We start from the raw sequence: 24,391 nt of genomic DNA on the forward strand, positions 1-24,391 counted from the left end.
AGTAAGAACTGTCTGCTACACGCAGTACAGGGGCTAGCACGACGCTTCCAGTCCTTTGCTCCCTTCTGTAACACAGTTTTGCCTGAAACAAGCATAGAAGAGCATGGCTTCATCACTTGCTTCACCAAGAACTGAATGTGAAACAGTTTTGCTAAATGACAGTGGCAGTAACATGGGAAATTTCACCAGAGCAATTACACATTGTATTTTAAATAATATTTATAAAATAATGGCTCATTTTCTGCCAGGAGAGGGGCCAGCAGGCAGGTACAAGAAGATAGTTTATTTTCTTGCTTGGAAGTCCGTGGAACCCAGCAGTTTATTATTGCTGTTGCTTTCAAAAGACGTAAGGGTGCCCTTCAAACATACAATACCAGAACTGGAGGAAAATAGCTAGCAAGAATATCTATTCTGTCAATAAAATCCCTGTTTTGTTACCACCTGCTTATACTGAATAAGGCTGTTAGCTCCAACAGTGTTCTATGATACTTTTTATTATGCTGAAATTCTATAAAAGTTGATCACTGTTTGGTCAAAACTGACAATACCTGTAAGACGTGCTTGGCACAAAGGAGCACATTAACATTCTTGGCTATAAAGCAACTTCTAAAGCTAGTTTTCTGAATTGTTCTTGTAGTTTTTGAACACTTGGAGTTGTTCCTTTCGTTCCTGTTTTCCCCAGCCATGAGCATTTAATTCGTGCTATTTCAGCCCATGTACCAGGGTCAAATTTAATGTTCTCACTCACCCAAAACTTGCTTTGACTTCAATTCTTTTACTTTATCCTTCTAAAAAGGGAACAATAGCCAGTTATTTCCAAAAACTCCCGCTGTAACTAAGATTATATAACAATAATACATATACACACACACAAACACAGGCAGCTGGAGGGACTTTCATGGGTGTCTTTTCTGAAATTTGCTGTCTGTACAGCAAAGAATATTGAAGTGGTTGTGAAACAGTTCTTAAACTACCCCAGTTTATAGCTCAGTATTTTAAAGTAACGCAGAATTAGCTGCGGCTTGCATTCATAATTCACTACCCTAGCAGGGACATGCATTACAGAAATACTGATGAAAAGCTGTTAATCTCTTTGGAGCAGTTTGGTGTAATTCTTTAATATCAAGAGATCCTAAAAGACAAAACTGGGAATGTAGCTAATTATTTCTTCTCAGTAAAACTGGATTTGCAGACAGCTTTGCAAAACATAATTGATAATGTATCTTGTATCTTTACAAGCATTTATAAAAATGATAGAATGTGTGATAGAAGTATTGCTGTGTGGTAATATTTGAAACTTCATTTAGCAGTTATTGTGCTACCCTTTGATTGCCTTAATTACATTTTTAATTGCATAAGTAATAACAGTCAGCATTGGTTATTTTTAGCCCTTTAAGATATAGCTGAGTTTTAGATACTCTGTAAACTTTAATGCTACAAAGGTACATTCAACCATCTAATCTTAACATCTGTATATCATTGGCAGTTAAGAATACAGACAGCCCTTGGTTGACGAAAGACAAGGCAATGGGAAGGGCAAAGCAATCCTGAGGTTGTCAGATTTTTCAATGAAAAAAAAAGAGGACACAAACAATTGTCAGAACCTGTTTCAAGGCTGCTTGTGCAGCTGTGCTTTCCCCACCATCTCCCCACTCTGTGCCAGGCAGCAGGATGAAAGCGCTGCTGAGCTCTCCCCAGGTTCGCCCAGGACTTCAGAGGACAGGCTGGAGGGCAAACCATGGCATCTGTGGGTTGTACTGAATGAAGAGCAACCCACCTCCAAATTCTGCAGAGACACATACAACCTTTTTACAGCCACGGAAGACCTGTCCTGTGCTATGCTATGCTCTAGACACAGCCTTGCACAGTGCTGGACTGGCATGAGCTATGACAGCATAGCTCCAGCATTACAGCACCCCGGACCTCATGCTGTGGCAAGGGGAAGACTCAAGATTTTGAAGATGTTATTAAAGATTCTAAACTCCCAACTACACTTAGGAAAGAAGATATGAAAAAAGAAACATCTGTCTGTACTTATAAGGAATACAAGATTTGCAAGTGTAATGTGAGAAATTCCAAATACCAGCAGTCTTAAATAATTCAAGTTGCCTAGTAATGCTGATTTGTCCCTCCGCCACTCATCTATTACTAAAGATTATCTCATCCACATCAAAATGGTAATGAAACCTGTCTACCCACTGGAGTCCAACAACTTAAGTTAAACTAACAAAGAGGATTTAAGCCCTGACTCTATATTAAAGTGGCCGTGAATGCATTCTCTTCCATTGACCATTTGAGACCAGGGAGTAATGAGCTGCCAAGCAGCAGTAAGACACGGTGGAAACATTGACTTCCTAAGTGACTACCCCAGCCATTTCGACTGCAAACATAAATGGAGCCATATAGACTCACAGCAAGCCTAAAGACTGGATCTGTCCTGCACTGAATTTGGATCTGATGAACACTCAGTTTTCAGAAGACTGAGTCTGAGTGGGACTCCAGGAGCAGTAAGGCATGGGTGAGATGAAATGCCTGGAGGATCCCAGAGGTGAGCAATCCGCTAACCTGCAGGCAGATCTGCTTCCCCTCATTCTCCCCTTAGCAGTCATTCCTACTGGTATGATTTGTAAGAACTGCTGCAAATATGGAGATCAGTGTGACTCTAAAGATGGCAACAATTCACTCACTCGTCATCTAAAGTTTTGGTCAGAGTCATTGTGAAAAACAGCTGTAGTAGTTTAAGGTATCATGCCTACTGTGCCAGTGATTACCTACTGCATAGCTAAACTGGCATCCAGGAGCACCCAAACAGCTTGGTTTCAACAGCTTTCCAGCTGAGAAACAATAAGCAGCTGGAAGTAATGCTTCACATCAGGGCAGCTCTTTCCAAAATGACTGTTTGTCTACATCCTTATTTAAATCAGGCACTAGTTCAACACATATTTTAAGCCAACAGTGTTACCAAAATGACAAAGTCTTCCCCCATAAACTCCTGGTAGCCCATTGCCATCTTTGCATCACCACCTCCCTGTCATCAGCACAAGCATTTCTACAACTGTATGGTGAACCGGATGGGGGACCAGATGTGACACAAAACTAACCATGTTCTTGGTTTTCAGTGGTGTTAGTCCCCTGATCTGGCTCATACGGCCACAGAGCATTTGTGGCTGACAGGAGGGATGGGGGCAGTGCGGACAGGGAAATGGGGAGGGAACAGGGACAGCTTCTTTCAGTGTCAGTGGCTTGTTTCTCAACAGCTCCCCCAGTGCTTACATCGGCTGAGCAACAGAGCATCCAGAAGGGAGCTGCCAGGCAAAGGGACTGCATAGGGCTTTTACTTTAATCAAACAATGAGAAAAGGGAAGACGATAATTCTTTTTTTTTTTTTTTTTAGTGACATGAAATAGCGTAATATTTTGGACCAAAACACATATTAATCTCTGGAAGTTTTTTGATTGTATACTAACCATGGTTTCCATGTCACAGTGGAAATAAATGCCCAGTTTTAAGTATTCATCTAGGCTGTATTTGACAGCTGCATTGTTAATATCTTACAGTATACCTCTGAATAGTAATATACCCAGTAAAAGATACAGTGAAACATAGGAGTAACAAATTCCAAGCAGTTTACTTACTTATATAACGTTAATATAGTATTTTTAATTAGAACTTGAGTGTTTGGGGAAATGGTTATTCTGATCCATTCAAAAAGGAAAACAAAGTAATTTTAATAGGTTTTCTTGCATGTTAATCACAAATGCTATGATTTTATGGTGTCCAAAAATACTTTTTGAGTCTGTATGCCTATCTTTATACCACTGCATCCAGAAAAGCTTACTAATATATCTGTGTGTGAGTGTATATATACTGGCTGCGTGTGAGTAAGCTGTCTGTGCTCTCTTTTGGTATGAACCCAAGGATGATGCAAATGAGAAAACAGTGACTGGGAATATCAATACAACAATGCTGTTATATATTTATGGAAATAAAAATTATTTCAAAATGGAATTGTTCTGGTGTTTGCCAGAGAAAGATGAAAGGCAGATATGGCAACATTGTCCTTCAATCACAGAAGCACCTCTGTGCCATTTGCTGGGCAGGAAAGTGCCTTCGTTCCTGGTTTTGTTAAAGCCAACCAATGTGACTTTGCAGGGGGAAAAAAAAGATCTTGATATACTGCTTATCCTTGACTGCTGAACCATGTATACCAAAGTATGTTTTATTGTATTTGGCCAGTGTGTATAATCGAATACAAATAACTTGCAATTTGTGGAGCTGCTTGGGATATGCATTTGCTTAAATTATTAGCATTTTAACAATGAAATGATGTTTTGACATTAGCACTCTACTTAAGACACATGCAGAAGAATTTCACACCTCTTTTGGTGTTGTATTGCTTCAGTCTGACTGTCTGCAATGCAAACAAGACCTACAGTCAGAAAAGATTTATTTATAAAATGCGTAGGTTTAGGAGCCAAGAATGAGCGAACAAAGCTAAATCAGTGAACCCTTACATTTTCCCATATACACTGTAACTGCCTGAGACTGAATCACAAGGCTGATTACTTTCAGCTATTTTGGAAAACAAGTTTGACTTCATTAACTCACCAGACAAGCATAAAACGAACATTATGTGGCTATTTTGAATGCACTATATCTACCTGTCTGGGTAGATATCTATATCTATATCTACCCTGCCTGGGGTGAGGTGTTTACTTTCCCTTGAGACCCTCACCGGTCCCCGCTCCTGGAGAAGGCATTTAAGCTGAGGTCAGGCCTTTTCTGACATCTCCTCCCCTCCAAACCACTATCCCACCCCAGTCTGTAATGGCTGACAGCCTGAAGGTGTAAAGCATATTCCCAAATCCCTGCTCAGCCTGATCTGAAATTTAGCAGGGATTTAAGTGTAGTTTTCATGTATCCTATATGCTAACCAAGAGGCTTGGGGGCAACTCGAAGTGAATTTCTCAAACTGAGGTGTTCTGCTTTACAAAAGTAATTCAGAAGTGTAGATTACATCAGTCAATGGGCATGTGGGTTCACAAATTTATAGTCTGCCTAAGGATACAATCTCAATCTGCTCTTCAACTAGGAAATTTACATCATTGTCACTAGAACAAATGGTTATACATATATAGGTCCTTATGTGTTTCAGGTTTGTTTCTTAGAGTTTTTTTGTTTGGCTTGGGTTTGTGGGTTCGTTTGTTGTTTTTTTTTCCCCAAGGCCTCAAAGATTAGCATAGCTGAAAAAGAGGCAAAAAGCAGGACAAACAGTCCTCTGAAGAGGGCTTGTGGATTCTTTTACTTACGTCGTGGTTACACTATCATAACAGAAACAGCAATGGGAGCTTACAGATGTTCAAACTCCCTACTTCCCTACTTCCGTCTTGCAGATATTATCTTTCCATTGGTGGTTTCAGCTAAAGTTCTTGTATCAGATGTGTTTACAGAACTTCTTCAACTGGATGTGTTAAGGAGACAGTAACACACAGGCGGTAGGCAGTAATGACGTTTGGTATGGTAATATTCTTAACTGTCAGGCTACTGAAGAAATGGGCTATGTATGCCCTAAACATCAGTGAACTAAATAAATGCAATCACCCCACGGGGACATCTATTTTGGATCATTAATGCGCTACTTAGTTCATTCTTTAGAAGACCCTGTACATAAAGAGTTTGTGCCAATGCATGACAAATTAGCTAAACTGCTGCTTCTAGTGTATAAATTAGGCCTATGAGACAGCCTGTTTTGTTTTTACCATCTATCTCAATCATACCCACCTCACCTGGCTTCACATGCCAACTCAATTCCTTAATACAAAAACCTAAGACTGACTGCATCCATCATTATGAATTAGTAGTACAAAATGAAAAATGTGTTCTGTGAAATATGTTAAAATTTATTTACTCATCACTGTCTCCATATTCGTGCTATGGGTAAACTGGAGGGGGAGTGCTGTCAGTGATTAGTAACCATATAATTCAGCAATCCTCAGTCATGCTCAGATAGCAATCCAGAAGTGCTAGGCAGCAGCCCATGTTGCTTAGCAGTGGTGCTCTGCTCTTTGACTATGTGATTCCTAAAAGAAATTGGTATCTGTTACCAGGGAGGTGCGTGACTCCTCCTGCCCGGGGGTGTCCTGCCCAGGTCACTGAGGGAGAAGGGAAGGGCCAGTGCAGCCCACAGAAAGTGGTGGCCATGCCCCCAGCCACCCCATGGCTGTCTGTCTTCAGCAGGAGCCAAACAAAAACCAGAGGTGTCTATGCCTGAACTAGTCAGACCTGGTTCCTGTGCTTTAAACCCATTCACTTGCTTTACTCCTTCAAAGTGCTGATGAGCTGCGAGCGTCCTACTAATTATTCATAAAGTGTAGCAAGCACTAGTCTCCCCAGTTATGCAGTGACCACCTGAAAAGGGACCTCTCGACAGGCTCTCACTGGCTGGCCAGAACTGTGCACACTTGCTTGTCTTTACCAGTGAGAGCAGTTTGTTCAGTTTCAGGGTTTTCTTGTATGTCTTCCCGGTTACTCTCACTCCTCGAGCCATTTGATTCACCCAACTGATCAGATGCCAAGACAATTCAAAAACTTTGTTTAGGTTCTTGTTTCTTCGCTGCCTGGTAAACATGTCTGGATCTAGCTAGTAGCATTTTTGGGGTTGATTGGCTGTTTCAGACATGTGGCTGTGCCTGATGCTGGTACCTTTCATAGAGACTAGTGAAGAACCTCCTCAGCGAGAGGCCAGATTCTGACTTTGGACATGATTGTGTCACTGTTTGAAAAAATCTTACGTTGATGTAAGACTAGTTTAAAAGACATGCACAATTGTTTGTTGCACTCCGTGTGAATCCGGAAGGAGTTCTGAGGGACAAATCCTACATATTTTTTCCACTTTAAAATGTATACCGACTATACTGGTGTGTTGCTTCACTGTTTAAACATGGCTGAAAAGATCTTACTTTGAGTGTAGAATGTAGTACAAAATAAGAACAATTAGAGCATGTAAAAAAAATTCAAGTGATATATTTTACAGCATATCTTGTGTATTGAATGCGTAAGTGCTGTGTAGAAGTGCTCATTTGCTGGGAAAACCATGTAAATGCTGTGTGTCATGTGTGGTTCCACATGGGAACCCTAACATATGTCATAGGTCAGCTATGCAGACTCACTTAAGGATATGCATCACTTTCTAGATGTTACCCAGGCTAAAAAGGTTTCTGTATCCATCCCTTAGGAAAAACAGAGAACAGCTTTGTCAAACATTAGCACCTTTGAGGATCTGCCAACAGAACTGCTTATAAACCACTGCGCTTTTTCCTGAGAATAGACTTGGTAAGCCCTTATCTTCAGCTACCCTTAACCACTTTTTGTAAGGTCACTATGACTGTCTGCTGGTTCAGCTCTCTGAACTCATTTATGATTCTAAATCAATAGTGCAGCAAGCAAATAATAGGACCTTGCACCCATCCTTCTCAGTAATTAATGGATTACCCTCATTATTATGCATATTCTATTTCTTAATAACATAAGTCTTATTCACCAGGAAAGCTTGAATGGGCTTCAAATGGGAGCAAGGGTAACCTTGCAAGAAGCAGAGCCAATATAAGTCAAGTAAAATGATTTGAGGGAAAGGAGATGGGTTCACTTCCCAATTTTTTTTGGAGGTAGTAAAATTGCTACTGACAGTCTGGATTTCTGGCCTGACTTTACAAATCAATGCTCCATTAAGACAGATACCTTTATAGTTATAATGCATTTTTCCTCTCTAGGCTTGCTGGGCGAATCTAGGGATACGGTTCCACCATCTATTTTCACCCAATTGGCCAGGGAGTTGGTTAAAGACACTGATCCATCCAAACCCCACCCATACCCAAAAAATTATGTTTTCAGCTTAGCCTGAACTCCTGATTGCATGATCACACGGACGCACGATCACACAGACACCTACAAAGAAGAGGGCTGGATCATGACTGCTGGGATTTAGGCTCCTGTGGAATCACGCTGCAGGGCTTAAGTGTCAGAGGTCTCTGCGCTTCTCAGTGACAGGAGCTGGAGTCTTTTGCTAAGCCAACAGAGTGACATGGTCAAAAGTACTGATGGTCCTGGTGAGAAATTTGTACTTCTGTCTGGGAAAAAAAGAAAAGTCAGTGTGATATCACTTACAAGAGGAAATTACTTTCTTCTTTAGTTTTCTGAAGCAGTCCTGCGCTGTACCGAAGACCTTCAGCCTGATTGCTTTCTTTTTGGTGTATGAGATTTCATTTTTGTGATTCATGAATTTTTAACTTTTACTTGATTTTTCTTTAAAAATCTACAGTTTTCTTAAGGTTTAAAAGGGTTGGGTTTTATAGGGGCTTAATTTCCACAAGTTGTGTACTTAAAAACATAAAGCGATTTTCTTGTATAGCTAAATGTATTCTTTCATGGCTTGTGCACTTTTGCCAGTGATAGCCAAGACAGAGTCTCACCTGTATGAGTATTAAATCACCTTAAAACACAGCCAAATTCACTTTCTTTTCTTCCTTTCAGATTACCAAATAACATGTACTGCTGTAACAGAGAGGAGAATTTGGTGCTTGGTTTGAATCATGTTGCTGAAGTGGGACAGCTCATTTTTCCAGGAGGACTGTAGACAGTACAGATGAAAATATTTTTAAATTTCATACAGTAAAAACTTGGATACTAGAAACTGCATATTTAATCATAAGCAAATATATGCTTTGATAAGTTCAATAGATAGATATGTTCCTCTTGATATTCCTCTTAACTCTGATCAAGGATTAGAAGGACTGTCTGGCTTGTTCCTCTTTATCTAGAGCTGAGTAATGGTTGTGCATATTTTCTTCCTAGATCTTCTTATTTAGCCTTACTCCTAGGTGATAAGGGATTTCTCTTGCATCTACTGTATATTTGTATGTCTCCTGATCTTGCAGCTGCATGTGTCTTACTCTACAATAGCATGGAAATGAGAAACTGAAATGTGCATTTTGAGATTTGCTCCTACACTGGTATTTGAATTTTCTTTCCCACCCCTCACGTTGCTTCATTCAGCCCATTCTGTGAGCATTCAGTGCAATGCTTCATGCTAGCATAAGCCTGATAAATGTCAGCAATAAGTTGTTGTTGTCATTTCCTGGGGGGGGGGGGGGGGGCGGAGTAGGGCAGAGGTGCTCTCTTGGAGTATTTCCCTATATATTATTGAAAAGTTTTGTGGACAACTGGTGTTCTCTTCATTATACCTCAGCACTGGATCCAGGATGAATTATTCTGCCTTCTATACATTTGCTTGAATACATTTTTAATTATTTTAAAAATACGCTGGTAGAAAGTGGAAAAAGGAAATAAAATCTCTGTGATGCATACAAAACTAAAACCAAAATACAATACCATAAAAAAAATGCATGGAGGATACTTTGCTTTTATCTTTGGTATGTATCAATTCCTACTCATCACACTTGCAACTTTGAGACCAGGCCCTGTACAAAATGAACCACGTATCTGTGACGTATAGATACACACACATCACATTCCTCACTCTTGTACTAAAATGTTCTAAAATTAGCCTTAATTCTGACCCCATTGACATCCACATAGAGGCCTGTTAAAGTCTGATGTATTTGTAGTCTGTGACGCCATAGACTCTTTCTCACAAGTCAACATACAAAGTAGCTATAATAACTCACCTTTCCTGTCTAAAATGTTTTGACATACGGGTTTATTCATTTAGAAGTGTCACTTCAAGTTGATGGTAGCTCATTATGTCTCTGTTGTAAAACAGGCTGTGTGGTAAATTAATGCACGTGCAGTATGGATCTCCTGCCAGCACAGGCATGCTGGTCAGGAACCTCATCTCTTGCTATTGTTTGACCAACTACATCAGCAGAAATCTGTGCCATAGATAGGTCTTTAGCCTAATCTGATTAAAACCCAAGATTTTCATCCTTCAGTCTTGAAGGATTTTACAGTACAAGCAAATGTTGACCTGACCAAGGAAAAATAATTTTCATTAAATTCATTACAGGGCTGGTTAAGTCCTAATGATAGACAGTCACCCTGGGTGTTTGAAGAAATGGGTCCCAGTGATTGGCTGTATTTATTAACAAAAACTGATCACTCGTGCTTAGAACTGTTCTGAACGTGACTTGAAGTTATGCTGTAAATTGCTAAAATACTGTCTGTCTTTAAAATGTTGCCATTGTTGTTTTTTTGTTGTTCTGACTTTCAAGACTTGACTTAAGAATACAATTATTCATGTGTTTTACCACACTGAGTACAGGGAACCCTCCACTGGATAGTCTTTTGATGCTACTGTAATAGAGTCCTTAATGAAGACAAGTATCAGCATCCATGCTCAGTCTTTCTTGTTGCCTCCATAACGCTGCTAGAAGACTAGTGTGTTCTTTTTCTAGATCCTTTATCTATAGTATATGCTAGTAAGTGAAATAACTTTTGAGAAATATTTCAAGAGATCTGTGTGTAGTGACCCTTAACACAGATAATCTGAATTTTTTTAAAAAACAACCTCTCAACTGTCATCACTTCCTTTCCCCTAAAGCGTACAGCCTTCATTCCACGTGCAAACGGACATTTTGCTCTGAAGTCAGCCACACAGGGCTAAATGTGCATATTGTTGTGCATGGCTTTAATTCGCTTGACACTCTTTGAAACGTTGGTATCTGCATGTCTGCATTGGCAGGACTGTTCTAGGATGTTAGTCTTATAGGATGAAGCAGTGACCTTTCCACCATTTTAATGTATCTCTCTACTTTTACGCTGCGTGGTTGATAAGGCAAGTACCTTTCTGCTTTGCGTTTGGTTTTATCTTTCAAGTTTTTGGAGCTTTTTTTTTTTTTTTTTTGGCCCTACTCATTGCAAGGAAGTAAGAAGTGTGACAGGAAGGTGTGATTTTTAATTTACACCAGAGTTCTCAACAAATAATGACTTTTCACACCCTGTTATTGCTGCTTAGCCTGGGGGAGGAGTTGTATGGCTACTGTTGTCATATCAAATTAAATCCGCTCATGTAATGCAGAAAGACATTCCTGTTAAACTTAACCCTTTTAAGTTGTTGCAGCCTACTGGCACAACAGCATAAGCTGAAGTGCATCTATTCTGGGGATCTCTGTTGTTGAAGGATGAAAACGGAAATGCTTTTATTCAAAGACGGTGTGCTTTTTTTTTTTTTTTTTTTTTGTAGTCTGCAGTGGACCAGATGAGGTTTGTGTGGGTGAATCCTTACATTAGCCTGGAGTTCACTGCAGGCTCAGGGTAGGTGCGTGGATGTATTTTAAGCAAGGGAGCGTTTGGCCAATGATGCCAGACACTCATGTTCTCATCTGAAAAACTTGCTTGAAAAATTTCCTCTGATGCTGTTTGCTGTGGATTGCAAGTATAGCCATGGAGCACTTGGTGCTCCTTTATGCAGTAGAGCTAAAACACTACAATAAGAAAATCACCCTCAGAGAGAGTTTTCAGCCCTCAAGGAATTGGCAGAGTAGAACAGGCTTTGCCTTTATAAGTAATCTTCTCTTGAGGAGGTTGCTGTTGCTTTTGGTGTGCGCGATGTACCCCCTTCGCCATTCAGGCCAGTCCCTCGGGGAAAGAACACTCAGGACGTACTGGATTCACCCAGGGGTCGGGGTTGGGGTCCATGCCTCAGACCCACCAGACCCCGGGGAGGGTGTCCCCCCACTACTCCTTCCCAGGGCACTCGCTGCATCTTCCCAGGGTGAGCTGGAGCCTGAAGGATGGGACTAGCAAATAACAGGAGGACTAGTCCCCTCCCCTCCATTTTCCAGGAGCTTTATTGCCCTCGTTGTTGGTAACTGAGGGTTAAATATTTGCTTGAGTACCTGCTTGGTGGTGCAGAGAGGGTTAAGGTGCTTGATTTACTATAAACATGTATGTGACAGACTCTTATCTGATGGTGGTTTTTTTTTTCTTTCTGTAAAATGTCAGCCATTTCCTGATGAGCGTGGTGGTGGTGAATTTCACACCTTTTTTCTTCTCCGTGTGGAAACCTGGGTGTTAATGGTACTGGAGCAGGTCATGTTTTATAAGGAATGAGGCTGTGTCTTACAGCAGAGGGAAAGCAGGGAAGGGAGAGGAGGTGAAGAAAGGGATTCAAGGAAACTGCCACTTGCAACAGGCATTAGTTGGATTATTTCGCACTATTTTTGTTCAGAGCTTGTAAATGTAATGGCTTTTGCTAAGTGCATTTTTTTTCAGATGAAATAATGGAGTTCAGTTTATAGTTCAGCATAAAAATAATCCTCTCCTTTCATTTCACAGTGAAATTTAGCATTGCAACACCTGAAGATGGAAAATTGGTCGGTTGATGAAGTCTGCAACTGGTTGAGACAGAGAAATTTAGGAGAACTAGTTCCTAAGTTTCGTGGTAAGCATTTTTATTGTTTGTGTGGGGCTTGTTTAGTATTTCTTTCTGTGCCTTTAATGGCATTGCCTACCTTGTTTTGGGGCATGTATATATATGATAACTTCAGACTCTTACAGAAATTTATTAGAGTGAGAACTGACATAGATCTGATAAATCAAAATAAGTGTGCAGATTTATTGTGAAGTCTCTGAGAAATGCTGAGGGATGAGATTAAGCCTGTATATAAATAGAAACACCTTCTTGAATCTGAGCTGGCAGTTTAAAAGGCTTGACAGGGCCTATTTTACATTGTATAAATCTTTTGAAATAATGCAACTGTAGTGTGTAAATGTTTTATAGTTGAGTATATAAACACTCTACAAAAGAGCGCATAAGAAACTGTTATGTGAACAAGCTATTTGTTGTGTGCTCTCTTAAAAAGCTTGCTTTCCTTCATTAATGAAGTAACAGTCTGCTGTGGTCTAAGTGAGGCCTGATTTAAAGCATTAAAAGGGTCAGTTCGCTGCTTCTCTATGTTTCAGGCTTGGCTTTTTGTTAGGGGAAGGTATCTGGCCAGTAACTAGGGCTCCTGGCACTGCTTGGGAAAGGACATCATCTTTTTAGCAGTTGAAGACCATCAGCAGTAGAAAGCACCTTGCCTTTGACCTGTCCTCCATCATCATGTTTTTAGGCATATAGAATGTTACTGTAAAGTTATTTTACAGTAATTCTTTAATCCCCTTCAATCTGCAGAAGAGGAAGTAAGTGGAGCAGCTCTTCTGGCTCTTAATGATCGTATGGTGCAGCAGCTGGTGAAGAAGATTGGGCATCAGGCAGTGCTGATGGACCTGATTAATAAATACCAGCAACAAAAAAGTGGGCTGGAATCCCTTACATATTACTGTGAAACAGCTTCTCCAAAATTTCCAGAAGTAATCAGTGGGTGAGTTGGTTCATGGCACAGAAAATATCAGTCTGAGTATAGTTGTATTCTTTTCATAGCATTTTAAAACAGGCATTTAGTAGCTCTACAGCTGTAAATTGTAACTGTTTTTCATGCTTTGAATATCTCTAACACCAGGGAAATGCAAAATGAGGTTATTACCTTGTGGTTTTAAACAGGGCATCAACATTCCTGAACAACACCACTAATTAATTTAAATTGCTCTTCATTTCTGGTTCTGGGACCTAGTTTTCATCTGGATGAAGCATCGTCAAACTTTCACTATAGCTAAAATTCTCTGACTTGGTGATACTAAGCTTTTGAAGCACTTACTCTTAAATGTTTGGAAGCCTTGGAGTAAAATCGTGATATAGCCAGAGATAATGTTTGTGTCACAGGTGTATTTAAATTCAGTCTCTCAAAGGAAGCTCTGCATTCACTCTAGATGTAAGCATTTAATAATCCCACTGTGTGGAACTAGATAGGGTGGGTTTTTTTTAGAAAACAATGCCTTCACTGAGCATGTTCTGGCTTTTGGTTGAGCAGTGTGTGTTTGTTTGTTTGTGGTTTCTTGGGGGGGGGTGGCAGAGGTTGTTTGTGGTTTGGTTGGGTTTTTTTTTGTTGTTGTTGTTGGGTGTTTTGATGTGGGTTGGTTTGGGGTTTTGGGGTTGGTTGGTTCATTCCCCCCATGTCCCCCCTCCATTCTGATCTATTTTAAGTCTTGCATGATTATTTTTTCTGGATGTCTTGGCTGAGAAGAGACACGCTGAGCTCTCAGAGTGGTCTCTTCTAAGCCTAAGAATTCTGACAGTAGAGAATGTCTTGCCATGGATGCAAAATGTTTTCTTTTTTCAAAGGAGAGGACTCTAGCACTAAGCCTGCCTTAGTACACTGTAGTAGCCCAGTAGGAGTAGATCTGTAGAGCACTCTCTGTAGCATTTGCCTTCATCCAAAAGGAGCCCAGGTTGTGCACTCTGAGATGACTCCACAGTGCAAACCAAAGCATGGTAAATGGTGATGACTGGATTATTTCCAACCAAGTTGCACTCATTAGCAGAATTAAACTGCTCACATGGATGCATCTTTTTGTCCTTGTGGAAATATTTATAAAACCCTGTGGGTAAATGATCCTGTATCACTGGAGGGAATAGGGGTGCAGGAAGAAGACAATGTCACCGCATCTATGATATATAGACCTGAAGTATAAATCACAGCCAGTCTCAGTTCTCTGCACCAGGGTCCTACCTCGCTTGATTTATAGGAAGCTCCCTCTTTGGAGGTAGAGCAGGTGTCTGCTGTGAAGAACACTACTGTTTGTGGGCCCTGAACTTCATCCAAAGTGTGATAGATCCGTAGTGATTTCACAGGGGATTTCAGAACAAAATGTGTTCTTATGCTTAGGGAAGTTTGAACGCTGCTTTGGATGTCTAGATTTCATCCTTGACTTTGTCAGGGATGTCTGGCTAAGCTACATCTCAGCTGTGACTATTCACTGTGTACTTCTCAAGTCCTACAAATAAGGCCTTACTGTGTCACAAAGAGCATGCTGTTGCAGTAGTGTGAGGGCGTAGCTTTTCTGTGAAGCTCTGCAGGCTCCAGAAAAAATAAAATGCTGGAAATCTCAAATATTATTGAATATAATTTACTTTAAAATATTTCCCTACCTACTCTTCTTCCCTGGAAAATGAGATGCTGGTATTCCTCTGTTTACAGGGAAGTTAGGTAAATAAGCTGCTGTTTCTGAAATATTTTTTGTGTCAGAGTCAAGAACCAGAGAATAAAACTCAAAACCAATTAAGAAATGCATTCTGTCATGTATTTTAGGATGAGGAAAAAATCAAGATATTCTACACAGGTAGGGGTGTAGAATGATGAAAAGCTCCTGCAGTAAGAATAGTACTTTATTGTAAAACTAAAAGCTGTATCCTTATGTGCAGGTATCTGTAACTGTCATTTCTTAACAATTGGAGTGCTTGTCTTAGTGATGTAGTTTGAAATTATTTTGTCTATTCAGTACATCTTGAACAAAGTCCTTTAAGAAAAATTTCTTTTGACCTAATTCAGGGGCTCGTGACTAAAATATATACATGTATGAGACACTCTTTTGAAGAAATGTAATAAAATTATTTTCTTTGTAAGCTGCTTTGACACAAACAGAATATGTGACAAAACCAAAAATTCACAGATCCACTTTAACTGTGAAATGAACTCACATTTCCTCTGTCACTCAGCGATATCAGGCTGAATGGCAGTCTGGGTTGCATAAGCAAAGTCACTGCCCGAAGTTTCACTGTTAGTAGCACCTGTAGCCGACAGTGTGATCCCACAGCAGCATGGGACAACTATAAAAACTGAGTCTGCGTGTTCCTAGCCCTTCTCCTGCGGTGCTTGAGCCCAGGTGAAAACCCACCACCTTTTCTGTTTTACAGAATTATTTCTCCCTCAGGCCAGTTCCCAGCACTAGCTCACCCTGCCAATACTAGGGCCAGGGTGGAGACAGCATTGCTCAGAGCAGGGGAGAAAGCAGCACCACAGCCATCTTCTTCTGGGTCAGGTGAAACAGCTGTGGAGCTTCCAAGAGCTGTCAGCAGTATTCCTCTGTTGTATTTCTGGCATGAATGCTTTCCCCAGTGCTTGCTGGTGCGATCCTGGCTGGCTGCCTCTTTATCCTGGTGTCCTTAGCGCATCTTCGAACCGCGTGTGAATTGTGCTCAGCTCACCTCTGCTAGGAACAGATAGAAAGTCATCAGCTGGACATGGAGTTTTGAGTATGGTAGGTGAACACTTTCTATGTGGAAGTAATGGATTTGAATTTGTCCTTTGGATTGAAAGGACACCGAATGTGACTTACATCTCCAGCAGTTTGGACTAGGACGTGGAAATAACATCTTGTGCCTGTCATTGGTAAGGCAGAAGCGTTCTGGGTCATGCAGTAGAAACTGTGTTTATATGCGTTTGAGGAACTCAGATGGATGTTACCAGGTAACAAGAGGCTTTCCAATTCCAGGATCAATTGTTTCTAGGAGCCACATAGAGAACATACTGGATTTTTCTGGTTTTAACTGGATAGCTGAAAAAGACATATTGATTCATGAAAAGGGGAAACTGCCCTTATAAACTTGGCGAATGCTAATACCTTTCATGTCTGAGTGCAGCTGAGGCTGGAACATTTTATAAGGCATCTTTGGAGTTCAGAGGTTCCAAGGAAATGATTTACAGAAAGGAAGCTATGGTCCCCCTGCTATGGTTGATGGCTGCCGTGGATTCTTGTTAGTGTAATAGTAGCCCCTATCCTAACCCTGCCTTTCCCTCAGTGCAGGGCAAAACTGTTGATGTTGGCTTCTACCAGTAGAAGGAGAAAAGAAATAACAGGAAAATGAGGAGGGAGAGAGGTGGATGGAAGGGTTGAATGGAAAGGAGTAGTTTGGACTGGCACGTAGCAAAGTGGATATCTCGAGTTTTCAGTGCTGGTGACAGGCTAGAGTTGGAGCAAAAAACCAGGAACAGTGGGATTTGAGACCAGGGGGCATTCAGGGATCTTCTAGGGTGGTTGAAGTAATGCAAAGCTGCCTTGAAGGTTCAAGATGGACTTAACCTCCAGAAGAAACAAGTGTTCAAGGTTCTAGCTGACTAGAAACTGCCTTACAATACTGTGTAAATCGTTCTTTCACCCCACCCCTAGCATATTGTAATCGTTAGTTATTCCCAGAGATGAGGAGATGCCAGGCTATGGAGCTGGCAGTTATCCTGCAACCCCAAGAAGGTTTATTTTCTTGGGTTTTGTAACTGTGTAGTAATTAGGCTATCACTAGGTAGTAGTATTTACAGTTTTACTTTTAACTTGTCAGAGTTTGATAATTGAGCTGAGAGGTTGATTAAGAGACATTAGCATCACATAAAATCATGACTATTCAATATGTTAATTTTTCTCATTTTCTATCACTGGTATTTTAGAACCCTAAAATACCTCTTTTGTATAAACTGCATAAAACTTGACAGTGGAAATTTTCTTTTTCCCAGGGCTACTGACAGACAAATGTTAAATTCTTCTGGTCCTGTGGAGCAGAAAAAATATCTGTGCTCAACTGAAAATGAAGAAGGACTAATTGATCACAGAGTGCTAAAGCAAAAGTGAGTTTATAATGCACTTACTAAATATTCCTTACCTTTTGAAAATTACATAAACACTTCTTTTTACTTCCTTCAGACTAAATAGATACTTTATAAAAAGTGATCTTAATTACTGGAGGCCAGGTTCAGGTATATCCAGTTATATTTAGAAAACAGCAGGAGCAGAAATGTATTAGGATTTGACTGAACGAAATAGTCTAATAGTGGGTGTTTTTCTACCCTCCATCCTCAGTCCTTGCTCACTGTCTCATGTTGCCTCATTCAGAGGGCAAGACACAGGTTTGTCTTTATTTGTCTAGTTTTTAAAAATCGTCTTTTACAGATTTGTTTTCAACAGCAATCTGGCAAATTAATCAACACAGAGTGGAATATGGCTATAAATAATTGTGTGCTTGCAGCGCCTTAAATATAGCAATTTGGAAGGGAGGCAGGTTGGTTGCATTGGCACACTCATTTTCCTTGGGTATCAAATTGAGTCGTCTTAAAAACTGGAGACAAGGTAAGGAGGATTTGCTGTGGTGGGGTTTTTTTGTTTTGGTTTGGTTTTTTCCCTACGCCTGCTTTTCCCCTTTGAGATGGGCAGTTAGTGTTGAAAAAGTGCCATTCCCCTTTCAAGGCAATTGTTTTCTTGTTTGCGAAACTTTCTCTGCTGGCCATTTACACATACACATCCCCCTTCTCCCCTCTCTATTCCTGCCTGCTATAATTTCTCCTCCATAGATGTGACTGGCTGCACAGTGAGCCTGATATTCTGAGATAAGGGGAAGTCTTTATGTAAAAATGTCTACTTTATCACTTTTAAAAAGTTAGCAAGGAGTTGAGGATAAGGCTGTCTGGGAACAGGGGAGAGGGCTTAGCGAATCACATCGTTAACTCTTTTAAAATAAAGTCCTGCTACGCTCTTCAAAAGAACAACACAAAAAACCCAAACCCAAAGCTCCTGTTAGCATCGTTGCCAACAAAATAAACCCAAATCACTTTAAACCCTCGGAATAAACCATTAAAATGATCTTGCAATGATGGCGTTTAGCCTGTACTTCTGAAGGATACTTATTTTTAATTAACAATGCATAATTTGCCTTGTGAAGTCTAAAGAGTTTTAAACCAGTTGTGTGAATCAGCATAACCCAGAACAGGCTGGCTTTAGGAAATGTTCTCAGCAAAAGTTGTCAGTAGTAGCTTTCAAAGGCCCATAACGGCCTGTTAAGGGAAAAGGACTGTAAAAGAGCGCTGCCAATTCACCTTGGGGCAAAGGAGCAGAAAAAGAGGGAAATCTGCTGTAAACGGAAGTGCCCCTTCTCAGTGAAGTAGTAGATGGCCTAAAAGTCAGCAAAGCTGTGATGATTTGTAGTCTTGAAGACGTGAGTAAATTTTATAAGGGCTTCTCTTTAAAGGTCAGATGAGGAACTGACAAATGTCTTTCTCTGAAACAGCTCTTTTAACTTACTGAGGATAGAACTGAACAGCCCTTGCACACATTAACTGCTGTGCTAGGTTCATCCCAAGCTAAATACTATTTTTGGAGGTGAATGCTGCTGTTGAGATATGTCTGTGACTTGACCCACACTGATAAATGCAATATTACAGAGTTTAGGTTTGATTTTTTGTTTGTTTGGTTTTTAACTTTTCTGCCCTTTTTTTTTTCCTTTCCCAACAGTACTTAGTCACTGCATTTTCAACAACCAATGAAAATTTTAATGTTTTATATGCTTGAGGGGATTATGTTGGCTATAAGCAGGTTGTGAAGGGTTGAACAAGAAGTTTGTTTCAGAAATTTGATTATGGGAACAGAAAAAATTGCTTTGATTATAATATAATTATAGATTCCTATCCTAGAGTATAAAAGTAACCCTCCTGTCTATTCTGCTAATATACTTACTTTGAAAGCTGGGTTGGTTGGCTGGTTTGTTTTTCACTCAAGTTCCAGTTTATGGATTTATGTGCCATGGTGAAAAGTGTTTTTTCACATCAGATTATTGGTGGCTATTTTTTGTAGTTTGGCACGTTAACTGATACTTCTGTTAGAGCAACTGGTGGGTTTTTTCCATTGCTTTAAATGTGGAGTGTTTATAAGGTCAGTGCATGTGTTTCTCTCCCCTAGTCTCTCATCTTAACTAATGGGGAAAGGGAAGCTGTAGTAATATGTGGAGGTGGTCCTGCAAATAAAACGCTCTGTCTTATTCTGAGTAAGAGGTATAGCAGGTACCCATTGCTTATCAGCCAGGCCGGATTTGGAAGAGCAGCTAGGATAAATGATGACTTCCACACTTCCTTAGTGGGTGTTCCCACCTCACTCACCTTTTTTTCTGGCAGAGCAGTTCATATAAACACTTCTAGAGTCAGTTCTGCCAGGGGCTAGTTTAATTCAGCCGGGTTGGTTTCAGTTCAAATGATTGATATTTGGCCAGGGTTACACTTGTAACCTCTGTATCATCATTCATTTCATCCAATCTGAAAAAGAAGAACTTAAAATTTTGTGGACTGGGTTTTTTTTTTCTTTGTTTGTTTTTTCCCCATAAGACCCATGCAACTACAGCTTCAATAACTGGCATGGTTTTGCTTGAAATGAATTACTGGGTGCTTTTATGGATTATTAGCGCTGGTGAATTGGCTCAAAGTTCCTCTGTATGTTTCCTGTGTAGATAGTTCTAACAACTGGGTTAATTACACTCTTATGTGTTACTAAATATTACAATAATATCAAAGACGATTTTTTAAACACAAAAATAGAGTAAGTGGATGCAGCAGTTTTATAGCTTTATTTTTCCTGTATTAAGATTTTGCATACATATAACCAGATGAGGTTTGCAGGTTACCTCAGTGGAAAAACTTCTTGCTAGCAACTACAAACTAAAAACAGGCAGTATTTTTATTTATCTCCCAAGAAATTTAATCCTGAAGCAGTGCTCTTCTGTGAAGACAATAAGATAGATACAGAGGACGATTCAGTAAATACATTTCCTCTATACCTGCTTTTCTGTATCGGAGTACCGGCAGTGTGATGGCTCCTGGCAGCCTGGTGTTTATCTTGTTGCTAAGTCAGAGGCTGTCATTACGTGTAAATACCTGACACTGCTGTGAAAAAAACAAGTTTTTATTGGTTGCTTTATACGTCCTGTCTGCCTTTCCTCAAGGTGTTTGCTTATCAAATGACATCCCTAACGTATCCATTTTTCACTGCTTCCAATACGGTGGTCCAGCTGTTTTACTTCAAGAGTGATATCCTGATACAGGTTTATTTGTACATTTATTCTTTCTATAAAAATGTGTGTTGTAGCTCTTGAGTGTTGTGTAACAGGTTTACTGTCTGAATGCCTCGAAATAATTTGCTCAGAGCAGGCTTACGTGCACAAGCAGGATAACAGATCTTCTGGCCAACCTTGACAGCCTTGAACTTCTCTATTCGCTGTGAATTTGGAAGATGTGGTCAGTATTAACTAAACCTGAGCCTGCTAAATGTTCATATACCAATAAGGCCATTGCCAGCATTGCCAGTATGTTGATGCTGGTGCCCACATAAACTTGGACTGATACCAAGAATAATAAATTGGAATATTTATTTTAAAATAATCTTGTCTCCCGTCTCCAAGATGGCCGCGTCGGTCTGCACGGTTGCAAACCACCTTTCTTTCATTTCCTCAGTGGGGCCGGCTTGCCTGCTGCAAGCCCTCTCGAGGTCAGGCACCCGCCAGCGTGCGCTAGTGCAACGTTTGAACGAGCAACACCCCACTGATCAGGGCTGGAGGTGAGCTGAATGTGGAGCCACGTTAATGGTGCCGTACATCTCCTTATCTAGGGCAGTCTCGCATCTAGTTTGGTCAGACTGCAGGCAACTACACCGGCTACTGGGTAACTGCACTGACGCGTGTTTTAATTTTGACATGTCATTCTCCTAATGATCATTATGGAGCTCTTCCTTTGCTCCCCCATTACCCCACATAGATACTGTTGGTCTGTGTTTAATGTGTTTTATCAGAAACACACTTACGCTTGTGCTTTAAAAAGAAGCAAAGGCAGGGCGGTGAAGAGAGTAGCTAGCCTGAAAAATTGTTGCTTAGTCAATTATTCCAGATTATTTTTCTCCCTTTACACAAGAGAGCAGATACTACTTTTATATGTATACATACATATGCATATGTAGCTATAGTCCTACAAGGAAAATCTGGACTGTGCCTCTTACATATTACTTCAGTTTCTCAGTTTCTGTCCAGAAACCTTATAGTTGATATCACCAGAATTATTTCTAGCAGATTAGATGATGGTTTTTTTTAGTTAGTTCATAAGGACATGAAAAGCAGTCATAAAAATATACACGTTAAGTCAGTACACAATACACAATGGTCAGTAGTAGAAGAAAAGAAGTACTGTCTGTCTGTTTTGTTCAGTACAGACGTCAGATGCTACCTTTGATTATACCTTTACAACCACTAATGCTTAGGGATTCTAAAACCATAAATTGCATCTAGCTCATTAATTTTAACAGTGAGTGATTGAATCTTTCTTCTGTGAATTTGTCTCAATAATTCTGAAGCTATTTATTTTTTCAATAGTAGATTCCCCTGTTGAATGAAGTATTATAGGAGAACAATGTCTTCTTTTTTATCTTAATGATTCCTGATAATTTCACTTCAATTGTTATTCCACTTTCATAAAAATTGTCATACCTGTGGGTTTTGGTTTGTAGGGTTTGGGGGAGATTCTTTAAATTTAGGTTTTCAGTTTATGTGGTTGTGAGAATTTCTGCCACTTTTGTTTTTTTTTTTTAAGTCAATATTTCATGTCTCTGTCATTGCAGCAAGAAACTTAGGAATACTAACTTAAATTAAAAAAAAACAAACAAACTAGAAGACTTACAATTATATCTCCTCTGTGCTTGTTGCCTCAATGTTTTGGAAGTCAAAGCAACTGGACTGACGGTTTTGGAGTGCTTGAGGTCAGCAGAGCTGCATTTACCGATATGGTGCTCTGAGTCTCCACAAAGTTTGCAGGAAAAAAAATTGTTAAATCTCCTTTCTTCCACACCAGGAATAAGCCATGTCTTACAAAGTACTTGCAGGAGATACCAACTGCATTGCCTTGTTAAGGTCTAACAAAGTCATAAAAACAACAACAAACCACCACTAAATACATAAAGTTCTTTGGATATAGTATAACACATTTCATGGGTGAATGCAAATAATCACTGTTTCATTAAAATGGCCTGATTTAGCTGGCAGTTCTGTCAGTCAGATTCCCCAAAGAGCATTTTCTCTCCCCTTGTCTGTAGCCTACAGCTGCTGCCCTCTCATGAGATGGAAGTGCAGAGCCTTCACTTACGTGATGCAGCTCCTCAGAATAGAAACTGTCAAAAAAATCTTGACTCCTTCTAGAAGAAGGTTGTTTTTGCATCTCACAAACTCTCTTTAAAGCTGATTAATTTTGTCTGTAACTTCATGCTTGTACTGAATGTGATGATTTCGATAGCAAGGGTACTGCAGGAAAAGCTGAAACAGGAGCTGCTCTGGGAAAGGGGCAGCGTGTGTGTCAGCCCCCACGTCCTAGCCTTGCTGAGGCTGACGCTGCTGCGGGTAACTTCTTGTTCAGTCTAAAGGATACCTGCCCCTCCATTTAGTGGGAACTGAAAAAGTAAAAGACATCATCAAGCACTAGGTAGGCTACAAATACTAGGCTTTACGGAATAACTGGGAAACTGTGCATTTGTGCTGGAAAGTAGGAAATTGCAGTGAAACGCATGAAGGGAAAGGCATGAGAGTCTTTCAGACACAGATCTCAGAACTGTGAACAGAAAAAGAGAGCCCTGTTTTATCCTACTATTGAGAGGGGGAAAAGAGTTTCTTTTGATATTTCATCATCCATCATAATTTCTTCCTTTTGATGGAAATAACCTTTACAACCTTAAATATTGTCATGAGGTTGAAAGCATATAGTACTTGTTAGTGAAAAGGATCATTTTCTATAGCTGCAGACTTTTCCTTCCCTTCACAACTGAAAGCTCCAGGTTTTCTTCTCTCTGCTGTTTCTTCCTTGGCTTTGTAGACAGGGACTTTTTTCCAGCCTACAAGTCTGGAATTCAGGAGTCCCTTGCTGGTGTTTGGTGTAGACATGTGAAAGGCTAGATCTTCACCTGTGAAATAATGGGAATCTATTGAGGCTCCACCCACGTGCTGGGTTTTATCTGGACGTGCCAAACATGGGAACCCATTGATGTCAGCAAGGTCCTACTCAACCGTGATGTCCTCTGGTTACTGGTATCTAAGCTGATACAAGATGTAGCAATGGGTACCATAGACTCATGGACTTTAGTAGACATACAACGAGAAAAGCATGTAGCACACAGTCTTTTTATGTGTGTGCTCAGTTGTTCTTTAAGTTGTGCTTTTTTTTAAGTGAACTAAATAGATGCAGGAAACTGATCCTTCATACCAGTGTGCTTAGAAGCTTAAAAGTGACAGAATCATATGATTGTTTGAACCTGTTTCTAGGTCTCTTCTGCACTTTGCACAGCTATCTTGATTGAGCTGTCTATATTGAGGCCAAGATTATTTTTACTGACTTGTTACAGCTAATTCAGGCAGTTTTGTGTCTCTGCATGAGGTTGCACAGGACACTGAGCTTGGAGACCATGACCTTCATCAAATGATCTGGGTGATGCTGCAAGTGTGTAAAATCTTTGCCTTTTTAGTAGTAAAACAAAATATTCCCTGGGATTCAGGATCCCAGGGGTTATATGATTCAAATAGATGGGGTTTTGGGGGTTGGCTTGTTTGGTTTGGTTTGGGTTTTTAAGGTTTTTTTTGCCAGCTGAAGGAGACAAACAGATCCTCCCAAAATGATGTTATAGTTTTGTGTCTCAGTAAACATGTTTTGCTTGAGCAGTGTAAGGCTGTAATGGAGCCAAAGAAAGAAATAGCTGTGAAAGAGCGCTGTGACTTAGTACTGTA

At 40.2% G+C, this 24,391-nt stretch overlaps 1 protein-coding gene across 1 annotated transcript in view; it reads left to right on the forward strand.

Annotated features, from left to right (window-relative positions):
- The first annotated feature begins 12,300 nt into the window (after positions 1-12,300).
- Positions 12,301-24,391, forward strand: part of SAMD3 (sterile alpha motif domain containing 3) — a 40,799-nt gene continuing 28,708 nt past the window's right edge. The window contains exons 1-3 of the mRNA XM_064448623.1: positions 12,301-12,397; positions 13,130-13,319; positions 17,340-17,450. Coding sequence (XP_064304693.1) covers positions 12,319-12,397; positions 13,130-13,319; positions 17,340-17,450 — 380 coding nt within the window. The 5' untranslated portion in view covers positions 12,301-12,318. The remainder of the gene's footprint in view (positions 12,398-13,129; positions 13,320-17,339; positions 17,451-24,391) is intronic.

This window comes from Phalacrocorax carbo, chromosome 3 (assembly GCF_963921805.1).
Source record: "Phalacrocorax carbo chromosome 3, bPhaCar2.1, whole genome shotgun sequence".
Lineage (NCBI taxonomy): Eukaryota > Metazoa > Chordata > Aves > Suliformes > Phalacrocoracidae > Phalacrocorax > Phalacrocorax carbo.